The following is a 10,866-nucleotide window of genomic DNA, read 5'->3' on the forward strand; positions in this document are numbered from 1 at the left end:
CCACCGTTCGTGAGGCTAATACCGAGGCTGCTTGCTCCATGTAGTGGATGTTCCTATGGCGCGCGTCAAATTCAATGTCAACACCGAATACGCCTACCTCCAAAACTTCAAGGTCCTTCAGAGTGCGTGACTTTCTCCCTTCCCATATCCATACAGGCATATCTAATCATCCGACTCAGATCTTTTCAAACGCCACCAGATTGACCGCCCCGTCCCCGTCGAGCAGTTGGTAAAATGTCGCATGCAGGACAATCTTGAATTCCTCCAGTGGGCCAAGAAGTTTTGGGACCAGCACTACCCCGGGGGCGACTATGACGCCCTTGGTCGCCGGAAAGGCTCCGGCGCCCCGGCTACCGGTCCGGTGTCTGCTGCTCGTACAACCAGCGCTGGAGCTCGCCGTGGCACCACACCTACGGGCGCCGGTGGCGTGCGACCTCGCGTGGGAGCAGGAGTCGGTGGTGGGAACTCGGCGGCGTTGAACCAGGAGATTGCGGCACAAAAGGAGGCGATTGCTGGCCTTGAGAAGGAACGGGACTTTTACTTTGCCAAGTTGCGCGATATTGAGCTGCTGTTGCAGACTGCTGTTGAGGCGGACCCAGAATTGGAAAAGGAGGAGGATTCTTTGGTGAAGCATATCCAGGGCATTCTTTATTCGACCGAGGTAGAATCTGACCTGCTATGAAGAAAGTTTGCAATTGAACTAAAATGTTTGACAGGACGGCTTTGAGATTCCGGCAGAAGAGGAAGAGGCAGGCGGAGAGGAGCTCGAGACTTTCTAGAGATCATGCAATCTGCCCCCGTTTTTCGGCATATTCGTTCCAAATACCCTTTTTTTATTATACGCTTTTGCGCCTCTGCCTTTGATCTTAGGCCAAAAACCCACTCCAATTTCTCCCCCCTCACGACCAACGACAATAACAAGGTGAAACGACTAGATTCACATGTTTTGTTTTTTTTCCTGCTTCGATTGTTGAAGGAAACAGAATACATATCAAGTTAGTGATTCAGAAGCAGTAGTGATAGCGTTGTATGACAGTCTTGCAGCTGGAGGTATTCCTGCTGGCAGTTACTCGGTAGTAGTCCAAAGAGTAACTGTCTGATATCTGACGAGCCAATAATGATTAATACACTCGCAAGAATAAAGAATAAGCGGTCATTTGTAGGATTCTGTTACTAAGATGTATCTGGCGATGGATCGAAGACGGTAATTGGCCCGTGATGATCTCATTTGACGGACCGATGAGGAGGCTGGCTGCAATTCATGCTGTTACAGTTATTATCTAGTTATTTAATATCATCATTATTACTGCGGTTGTTGTATGTTTGACACGCAGAGCGCTGACAGTCTGATACATACACATACACATGCAGAACAGAGCGCAAAATTACTAGCGCCGGAATCAACAGTCGGCCCGCCCGGTGCAATTAAACATGGTTCTGTATTGGGATTAGCGTCAGGGACGGATTCCGCGTTAAGGTTAAGCTGTGACGCCACCGTCTGCCAGAAGGACGGGATCAGCATGGAATATTTAATCAATGGAACATTGCAATTATTCTTTGCTTGGGACTTGTACAGACTGAGAGTAGGATTGACACGATATACTTTGGGGTTTATCAGAACTTTCAGAAGCCCAGAGTGAGACGTAATATACGAGGCAGTGGATCAGGGGGGTGGAAAACATACGTAATTCCCCGAAACAAAAAGATCGATCCAGATGAGACGTCAGCTGTTTTGATTGCAAAACACTGAACAGTCAAGCGAAGAAGCACTGGCCAGTCTTACGTTTGACGACGCACGAGTGATATTTAATATTGACCCGATCATCCTGGCTGCACGGTTGCAGAGACGAGCCGCTATCGACAGACGCCGGTCCAATCGCATTGTTACAGGATTATTGCCAGGGTTATGTCTTATGTCCCGAGTGCATGCTATAAAAATGCGTGTTATCAATTATGTCTCAGGCCTGGGGATTAATGAAACTGGCTGAAGAGGTATTCAATAAGAATGAATAATGAATAATGTTTAGACTATTTGAAAGGTTCGACGCAGGGTGTATTGAATTTATTGAATTTAAATGCATGGAGAACGTATTGTATTACCGTATTGACACGGTACCGTGGGTACGACGTAGCCAGCCCCACCTGGGGCGCAACGGGCTAGCCCAGGCTAGCCCAGGCACGGCTCAGCGACTCAGCAACGGGCAAAAACCCGCCGTCTCCACTACTGTTGCGACCGCGTACGTCGCAGTCAGACGAGAGGAGAGAGAGTCTAGTCCTGTCTGTTTGCTTTGCTTTGCTTTGCACTTTCGACTTCCGACTTGACCTTTTGGTTTTTGACCTTCATTGAACTCGTCCCGAAGGCTGAGAATGCAATTGCCCAAGGCTCCTGGTCGTGACTCCCTTCATGCCGTGATGCTTTAGCCATCGTCTCTCCTTTCTTCTTTCTTCGCTGAAGTTGGTTGCCTGTCTTCCTCCTCGCTTGTAATCCTGCACTCAAATGGTTGAAATGGTTAAAAAAGGTTGAGACTGACTTGACGCAGGTTCCGTGAACGCATACCAAATACTATTCCTTCGTTACCGATTTGCGTCACGCCGCTGGACGTTCGCTCACCTTGTCGATATTTGATATCGACTTGTTTCATTCCTTTTACGATTTCGATTGTCGAATATACGATACGGGATACACCTCCCCACTTGCCATTCTAGATTGTCGCTCCTTGATCTCGTTTCCGCCTGATTCTTTGTCCACACTACGCATTCACTTATTGGTCTTGATAATCAAAACAACAACAGGTCAATGTTGGCCGCCCAGTGCCTGATTTTCTATCGTCTGAATGCCGGTCATTGTCTTATCTTGAATCACGCCCAAGGACTTTGGACATAGGAAAGGCGGCCGCCCTCCCTACCCCCGTTGGGGTCATTCAATTGAGAATGACCCATCACCACAATCATGCGCGGAAACACGCCCGCCTGAACGCAGACACGCGGAGGAAGCTGGCTACGGAAAATTCCGGTAATGATATACAGCCAGCTCATGACCATCACCACCGTGATGTCCACTCACAACCTGAAACACATGCCGCTGACGAGCCGGCCCCAATCGCACACCATGATATTGACCGACGGAACGGCGGCGAGGTCGTACAGACGGTGACAACGTATGTGGCGACCGAATTCGATTTACTGATTGAGAGCGGAACAAAAACTATCGCCGACTTCACCGTCTCGACACTTCCGGCCGTGGTTACTGTGTCAGACTTTGGCGTCATCACGGTCCCTGCTAATGCCGCCGGCTCTCCGGTGACCGGGGGGCTTCCATCGCCAGTGGAAACCGATGCTGCTCCTGCAACAGCGGTTCCTTCAATAGCGGTTCCTTCAACAGGGGCTACTGCGATGATGGCCACAGCGAATCATCAAGTGCCTTTGGTATCTTCAGCTACCTCTTCCTCAATATCCGAAACTACACAATCATCCGCAACGCAAAGTATCGCGTCAGATACCTCGTCGGTATCGTCCGATGTGGAAAGTGCGACCACAACCGCTGCTGCAGAGACAACCGTAGCGGCAGCTCCGATGGCTGCAGCAACGACGTCTGGCGCTTCGACAACCTCCATCTCTACCTCCATCCCTAGCTCTACCTCTGACCCTACATCTATCTCTACTTCAATTCTTGATTCGACTACAGCCTCTGCCATAACATCGGCCTCTGGTTCCTCTGTTACGTCATCCGGTGATGCATCTGCATCAACCCTTCTCTCAACCACAGATCCTGCCTCGAGTGCGTCTACGTCTTCGGCTTCCTCCACGTTGTCCGCAGGCTCTACGGCATCATCAGGCGACGGCGGCACGCTAGTATCGGCAACGTCGTCGTCCTCATCGTCAACAGCCGGTGCAGAATCGTCTGGTTCGTCAGGCGGTGTGAATGAAACGCCAAAGATCGTCGGAGGCGTAGTTGGCGGAGTCCTCGGTCTTTTGTTGCTGCTGGTTTTTGCATTCCTGCTTCTCCGATGGAAGAGGCGGCGTGCAACTGCAGCCGGAGTTGAACGCACCTTTGGCCGCGGTGGCGTTTTGGGGGGTGACACGGAAAGCTCCAAACCGCGCGCCCCCGAAATGTCTTCCTGGCGGCGTCCGAGTAACACAGCTGTAGCAGCTGGCGCCTTTTTGGGCCGGCGGCAACCTTCGTCTCCAGGTTATGCAGACGAAAATCCCACAGGAGAGCGAGGCTTCCAAAAGATTTCCGGCCGCAAGATCCAGTCCGTCCTCCGTACAGGAGGCGATGGATATGGCGATGAAATCGAAGAAGAGCCGATTCCAGACAGGCCTTTTGGTCCCAGCAGCCCCGTATCTCCGATGAGCGCTTTTCATGGCGACTACCACCAGTCGCCCCTAGTCCGGCTTGACTCTGGCGATGGGGCTATGATGCGTCCGTCGCCTGCTAGAACGGCGACGACGGGGAGCTCTGTTGACTTGATGGGCTCGAGCCCGCCCTGGCAACTGGGTACTCCTGTTTTACGACCTGATTCTCTGGGACGAAGCCTGTCCCGACAGGATGGAAGCCGAAACAGCCGCTTCACCGAGGGGATTTAAGCAACCCCTTGGAATAATCAGAAATAATTTTTTTATACATATCACACGCTCATACATAACATTCACTAATTGTGACACGACCTGTTGACTCGACTCCATTTGGCCCAGAATCCAAGATTCTGGTATTTCTCTTTCAAAGCACATTTCTTTTGACACAACTGTACACTGGCCCCAGTGGCTCTTTTTTTTTTCTGCTTCTTTCTGTATGACTAAAATATTTGAGCTGGCTGGATCAAAAATGCAGATATAATATCTCGCAAGTTGTTAATCTTGCTCTATTGATTCTGCAAAAAATCCTTGTCTTTATTTTTCCTGGCAGGATCGTCTATCTCTTTCAGATCTGATACATGTTCTGATACCCCCTTTTTTATCTTTTTTCTCTTGGTGACCACCCGATCTGGTATACCTATTATTCACAGCATGCCAAATACGTCTGGTTCACAAACGATACAACATTTCTTGTAAGTTGATTAATTACTATTAATCTAATAAGAACACAAATATCTAAAGAGGACTGTTTCACACCTAGTAGTTTATCATTTTTCGTAGTCTTAATACATTACCACACTGAGATAAAATATATTATAATAGCTTAATTTATTTTTTAAAATAGAATCAAGATTTTCTTCCTTAACTTGGACAGACCTGTCGATCAGAGCTGAGAATATTGGACACAACGGAAATAAAATCCTCTGTTGTCATCTCCTTGTTGTCCATAAGGACCTTGTACTGGTCGACCTTCTCCTTGATCACATCATATGCTGTTAGGTCATCCAATTTGTCGGCCACAAATTTCTCAACTTCTTCTGTATCTTCACCGTCCTACATGTACTTATCCCACCACTGTGCACCCATATGTTTTTGTAATTGCATATGAGGGAAACTTGGCGTATCAAAAAAGCCGCTTGACAGAAGCATTTGGAGCCACATGGCGCCTGTGTCTCTAGACCACCTGATCAGCTTAGCGAGTTCCATCTGGCTACTTTCTATTATTCTTGCCTCTTCCTCTAGTACACGCATGAAGATGTCAAGGCATTTAAAATAGCGATTAGAAGCCTCTGGAGCCTGGTCATCTTCAAAATCCCACTCGTCGTTGACAGGGTGATCTAGAAGAAGCTATTAGGGAGCGGATCTAAATAATTGAGCCGGCCTGGCATAAATCTACTCAACGTCTATTATCCTAGTGATTGTAAGATTATTCTTACTTTATACAATCACATTTGCTAGACCGAAATTATTATAGATAAGTTTGAAAGGGTCGCGGTTATAGATTGTATTGGTTAGTTCGGGAATAAGAGACCTGAGTATGTTTAACACTTTATATCTTGGCCTTGCAATTGAATTCGGTTAAAGTTGTAGTTGTTGCCAGTCTTGATTGTTAACGTATTCAAAATATTGTCTGGTCGATGAGAGACCATGAACCCAGTCTCCTAAACGCTGTTAGACACATAATCTGATCTTTCAGCTTAGAGCACAAACCAAAAATATCAACACCTCCCACTCTTAAGATCTCATGCCTTTCCACGTGAGCGGACGGCGAGGCGCAGTGAATTTCGTCTCTAGAGTCGGCAAGCTTCCAATTTGGTTGAAATCGATGTTAAAAAGCTGTAGCATAATCTGCGCCATCTGCCTATAAATGTACTCGATATTGGCGTCAGAAATTTCTTTCTTAAGAAGTCTCGAGTCACCTTCTTTTGTGTTTTCAAATAATGAGTTGAGCAATGGCATTTACACCCATTTGATAGCCGTCTAATCTATATTCATCTTAACAACCCGGAATGAAAGGAAATCAAATACAGCAGCAAAACTATTGTTCCTGCAAACCCACAACACCGCCTTCATCCGAATTCTCCTGCTTCTCATTATTATTATTATTATTATCGTTCTGTGCCTCAACAGAGGCAGCCGCATCGCCCATTTCTGGAAAGAAGAGACCCGGCGAGAAAATGGAGAGGAGGAATGCTGGGTAAAGAACCATTCTGCTCGAGTTAGCTTGTAACCCTTTTTTATATATAGTTTTCAAGGGAAATGGACGGCTTACGCTCCCTCAAGGACGTAGAAGAGGACTTCGTTGCGCATGGTGGCGTTTCTATGATGATTTCAGGTTAGTTTCAATAATGTTTGGGGAGGATAAGTAGAGAAATGCTCACCCCCATCCGCCAGCCATTTCGGCAATACTGTATAGATTTGTTAGTACTGCATGAGAGAAAGATATAGGAAAAAGAAGAGAGACAAACCGATAAATACACCGAATCAAAATGCCCGCATAGGCACCCGTAACAGCAAGACAAAAGATGCGAAACCGCTTCGAATACCAAATCCGCGCCGCCGACGAATTTTGCAGTTCAGGGGATGCATTATGAAAATTCTTCTTGGCGGCAACAAAAAAATCAAGCGAGAGCAACCCAAAGACCACAAGATTGACCACCTGCAACACAATACCTGCGAGGATGATGTCGTTTCCGGCCTTGAGCGTCTTTTCGTTGACGGGCGTGGTGTCCGAGGCTGCGGCATCGACGCCGCCGCCGATGGCTTGCAGACACAGGCAAAACACATCAAAGGGGATGAAGATCCAGGTGTATAGGCGAGGCTTGATGCGTGAAAAGTTGGGGCCAACGGTGCGCGCGACGTGTTTTAGGGTTAGGTAGATTCCGGCGCAGATTAGGGTGGGTGCGAGGATGATGCAGACCAAGTCCATTTTGAAGCCAGGGTCAGACCAAGGGTTGGAGTGCATCAGTACGCGGCCGATGTATCCTGTTTTATATATACAGTCAGAACGTGATCAAGTGTTTTTTTTTTTTGTTTTTTTTTTCAAGGGGTGTACTGAGATAGAAGAGGAGGATGTACCGCATGTCTCGAGAAAAAACCCGGCGCCAACCACGATTCCAAACGCCCACGTCCGTTTCCATACTCCGATCGCGACAGTCACGATAGCGCAAAGCGTGAACGAGGCGAGGAAAAAGGCGTTTGCGCCGAGGTTGGGATAGTAACCCAGCGTCGTCGCGGACACTGGGCATTCGGGTGAGACGGCATAGCAGCGGTCGGTGCTGACCATTCTGTCTGGCCTTGGGGGAAGTGGTGGTGGTGATGTTGTATAATTGGGAAGGGAAGTAAGGATATCGGGCTACCTTAATAGTAATAATAATAATAGCTAGAATAACGATTATTAATAAACATGAACGTAGTTTAGTGCTATGAAAGTTGTAGTACGATGTATACGATATACGACCGCGGGGACCACCGTTACTTAAGAATAAACATCAATTGTACATGTCAAGTCTGCAGCAGCCTATCAAGACAGCCAACCAGCGGTAGCTCGGACAAAAAAAAAAAAAAGCTCGCTTCAGCCCCAAGGTTAATTATGGAGAAAACCTGTTTAGCGACGGCCAATCTAAGACGGCCAAGCCTCGCGTGCGTCCGTATCGCTCGATGTGGCCGTATCGCTCGTATCAAGCGGGTCGCTCGGGATTGCGTCGAGCGGACGAAGAAGGCGGAATAATGATAATAATACTACCGTAGTGTATTAGATTATATCAGATTCTAATATTATTGAATAGTAGATATATACTCCCAAGACTCAGCCTAGAACTTAACCATGTATAGTCCACGGAGTAGTCGGGACAAGCCATGTTCTGGGACATTTCTTTCTGTTTACGGTTAGCTGGATAGCAACAATATCATCTAGTGTTGTATACAAGAAAATACAAGAATACTAATAATCTGGTTTTGATTTAAATGCTGTCAATACCCCCAAGCTAACCTCGAACGACCATGATACATAGGCCATGAATGTAAACCCAACGCCCATTCCGATCCCATAACCCGTATCAATCATATCAAGTCCGATTGACGCCTTGGTATCATTTCCACGAAAATCCCAAAATAAATTCACCCGAAAAATTAGAAAAAACCATAGTCGAAAAAATCCCTTTATTGACAACAGATACTGCCAAGATATGTAGTCTACCGCCGTACAACACTTCTTTCGATGCCGTCGGGCGCCTTTCTCAGTTTGACCCGGCACTCAGGACAGTACCAGGTAGCTCGCCGACTGGGCGGCTCCTTGAGATTGACGCACTCTAAATGGAACCACTCTCCCTCGCACTGTATAAATGGTTAGTACTTGTAACTCTCTCCAGACAGCCGCAAACAACTTACATCCGGATTTTCGCAGTTGATCATCGTCCCGAAACTAACATCCTTGCACAAACAGTATCGAGGCTCGTTCGGATCAACCTTTTCCAGTACACCGTCCTCGTCAATTCGAAAGTCGTCCCGGCCCGTCACTCGTTTCTTTGGCTTGAACTTTCGAGTGCCGTGAGTCACCGTAGCACCGCCATCGTGGTTCGCCGATATAGGTCCAGGCGCAGGCCGTTTTTTCCGCCGGACGATCCCGCCGGATGGTCCAAGATGGGATCCCAGCCCTGCTTCGGGAGCAGGCGTCTTGGCTGCCGGGGTTGTGCTTTTGCGACGAAGGTGTTCTCGAGAAGCTGCACGGCTGAACGCCGCTGCTGTCGGCTCTGCAGAACGACGTCTTGATGGAGGTCGAGTTATTGGAGGTGTGGGTGTTGTGATGGTTTTTTTGGCGACAACGCTTGGATTTGAAAAAGGCGTGTTCGATATTGATGTGTGAGAAGCTATTGAGCGGGATCGCGTAGGCGGTGGACTAGACGATGGCACTTTGAAGCTCTTTGGCTTGGCCCTCTCGTTTGGCCTGGTTCCGGGGGTTGCAGTATCAGAGACTGTTAATGGAGCCGTGATAGGAGGTATGGATCCTTCAATGACTGCTCCCTCCACCAAAAGGGCTGGACTGATTTTCCGCCTCTTCGACGGAGGCTTGGGAGATGCAGTGCGGTTGTTTGCCTGAATACTCGAAGGAGCCGGGGCAGGTTCTGTAGACGGGGTCTTTTCGGCTTTTCTTTTTCGAGGAGACTTTGCTTTCTGGGTCGCCGAGGGAGTCGAAGGAGTACCGTTGGGCATCGTAGAGCTTAGCAAGCCAGGAGTTGCATGGTTCAATTCCGGGGACGTCGGGAATAGACTTTTGAAAGTAGAACCAATGTCCCTCAATCGCTTGGCCGCCATCTCAGCTTCTACTGCTGCCCACGCAGCATTTTCGCGAGCAAGTGTTTCCCGTTTGAGTCTTTTCGCCTCATTCAGTTTCATTCCACGATTGCTAGTCTTAATCTCTTCTGCTGCAGACGTATCAGCAGTGGCCTCGGTCTTGCGGGTGAGCTTTCCCGGTACATAGGTATTTTCGATGTCATCACAGTCTATAAATTCCTCTCCGGTCGCCTCGGCCTGCGCTTTGGCCGCCCGGTAGCATTCCCAGCCTCGTCCGTTTCTCGCGAGTTCTCGGTTGATCATAATTTCGCTTGGTTGCCATACGGCGTTCTTCTTCATCTTCTTGCGAAGTTTCGTCATTTCCCAGTCCGTAAGTCTAAGCCACGGCAGGTCTGCGCTGCCGATTTTGGCATCATCTGGCGGTGGCTTGAGCAATGCCAAAGCGTTACTCGTCGAAATCCCAGCAACGGAGCTGTGCACATTGGTTCCCATGCCTGGAGGCCGCGATGGTCGGGCACGTTTCTTGTCCTTTTTCGGTGATGGGCCCTCAGGACGGCGCGATCGAGCCTTTGGCATGTCATTGTCCGAGTGCTCCGTGCTAGCGATTGGAGAATCAGGGTCGAGGCCGGCAAGGGCTGTACGGCGACTCCTAGATTTAGGCAGGCCACTTCTGTTAGATCCTTGACCGTCTACACGGAGTGTAATTCGTGCCGTGACATCATCTGCTTTCCTACCGCTTCGTGAACGTTTCACGGCTGCTGGAGACAAGGGTGCCGGGGTGGGCTCGCGAGATGGGGGCGTGGGCAGTAATGACAGCTTCTTTTTGATATTCCCTAGGCGACCATGATGGCGGTCAACGACTTCGTGTAGTCTGTTTGCCTCTGCATACGACGCCTCACGCGCATTGATGGCACGGTTCAACTGCACAGAAATCTGCTCGCGAAGGTCCTGGGGGTTTGGGCGGGAATCAGGCGGGAGTTCGGGAAGTTGCCCATATACTTTGGTAAGTTGATGCACCGACTGCGTGGCCTCGACGTACGTCTCATCCAGACCACGGATCAGGGTTAACGAGCGAATGAGATCGGAAGGGAGGTACTCGGTGTAGTCGATGAAATCGGTCACAGTGGCCTGGGCATCCGGGTCAAAGGGGCCCTCGAGGATCACCCCGCCGCTGTCATCGGTATCATCTGCCATTATGAGAAGAAGTCAAGGGAGGGA

General features: G+C 48.9%; 5 protein-coding genes across 5 annotated transcripts; 2 read left to right on the top strand and 3 right to left on the bottom strand.

Annotated features, from left to right (window-relative positions):
• Window positions 1–46: 46 nt before the first annotated feature.
• On the top strand, window positions 47–779 carry TRUGW13939_03813 (uncharacterized protein; the record flags this gene model as incomplete). The annotated part of the gene is made up of 3 exons (XM_035486992.1): window positions 47–122; window positions 180–661; window positions 717–779. Coding segments are annotated over 3 exons (621 nt in total), but the record flags the coding sequence as incomplete, so codon positions are not given.
• Window positions 780–2,269: 1,490 nt separating this feature from the next.
• Window positions 2,270–2,642, bottom strand: TRUGW13939_03814 (uncharacterized protein; the record flags this gene model as incomplete). The annotated part of the gene is made up of 2 exons (XM_035486993.1): window positions 2,270–2,487; window positions 2,558–2,642. 2 exons carry the CDS (start codon window positions 2,640–2,642, stop codon window positions 2,270–2,272), a joined length of 303 nt encoding a protein of 100 aa, XP_035342886.1.
• Window positions 2,643–2,931: 289 nt separating this feature from the next.
• Window positions 2,932–4,587, top strand: TRUGW13939_03815 (uncharacterized protein; the record flags this gene model as incomplete). The annotated part of the gene is made up of 1 exon (XM_035486994.1): window positions 2,932–4,587. The coding sequence occupies one exon, from the start codon at window positions 2,932–2,934 to the stop codon at window positions 4,585–4,587; it is 1,656 nt and encodes a 551-aa protein (XP_035342887.1).
• A 1,807-nt stretch (window positions 4,588–6,394) lies between these two features.
• Window positions 6,395–7,642, bottom strand: TRUGW13939_03816 (uncharacterized protein; the record flags this gene model as incomplete). The annotated part of the gene is made up of 5 exons (XM_035486995.1): window positions 6,395–6,566; window positions 6,629–6,676; window positions 6,738–6,764; window positions 6,825–7,341; window positions 7,435–7,642. The coding sequence occupies 5 exons, from the start codon at window positions 7,640–7,642 to the stop codon at window positions 6,395–6,397; spliced, it is 972 nt and encodes a 323-aa protein (XP_035342888.1).
• A 908-nt stretch (window positions 7,643–8,550) lies between these two features.
• TRUGW13939_03817 (uncharacterized protein) lies at window positions 8,551–10,842 on the bottom strand (the record flags this gene model as incomplete). The annotated part of the gene is made up of 2 exons (XM_035486996.1): window positions 8,551–8,691; window positions 8,746–10,842. The coding sequence occupies 2 exons, from the start codon at window positions 10,840–10,842 to the stop codon at window positions 8,551–8,553; spliced, it is 2,238 nt and encodes a 745-aa protein (XP_035342889.1).
• Window positions 10,843–10,866: the final 24 nt, after the last annotated feature.

Source organism: Talaromyces rugulosus, chromosome II, assembly GCF_013368755.1.
Source record: "Talaromyces rugulosus chromosome II, complete sequence".
In the NCBI taxonomy this organism is placed as follows: domain Eukaryota; kingdom Fungi; phylum Ascomycota; class Eurotiomycetes; order Eurotiales; family Trichocomaceae; genus Talaromyces; species Talaromyces rugulosus.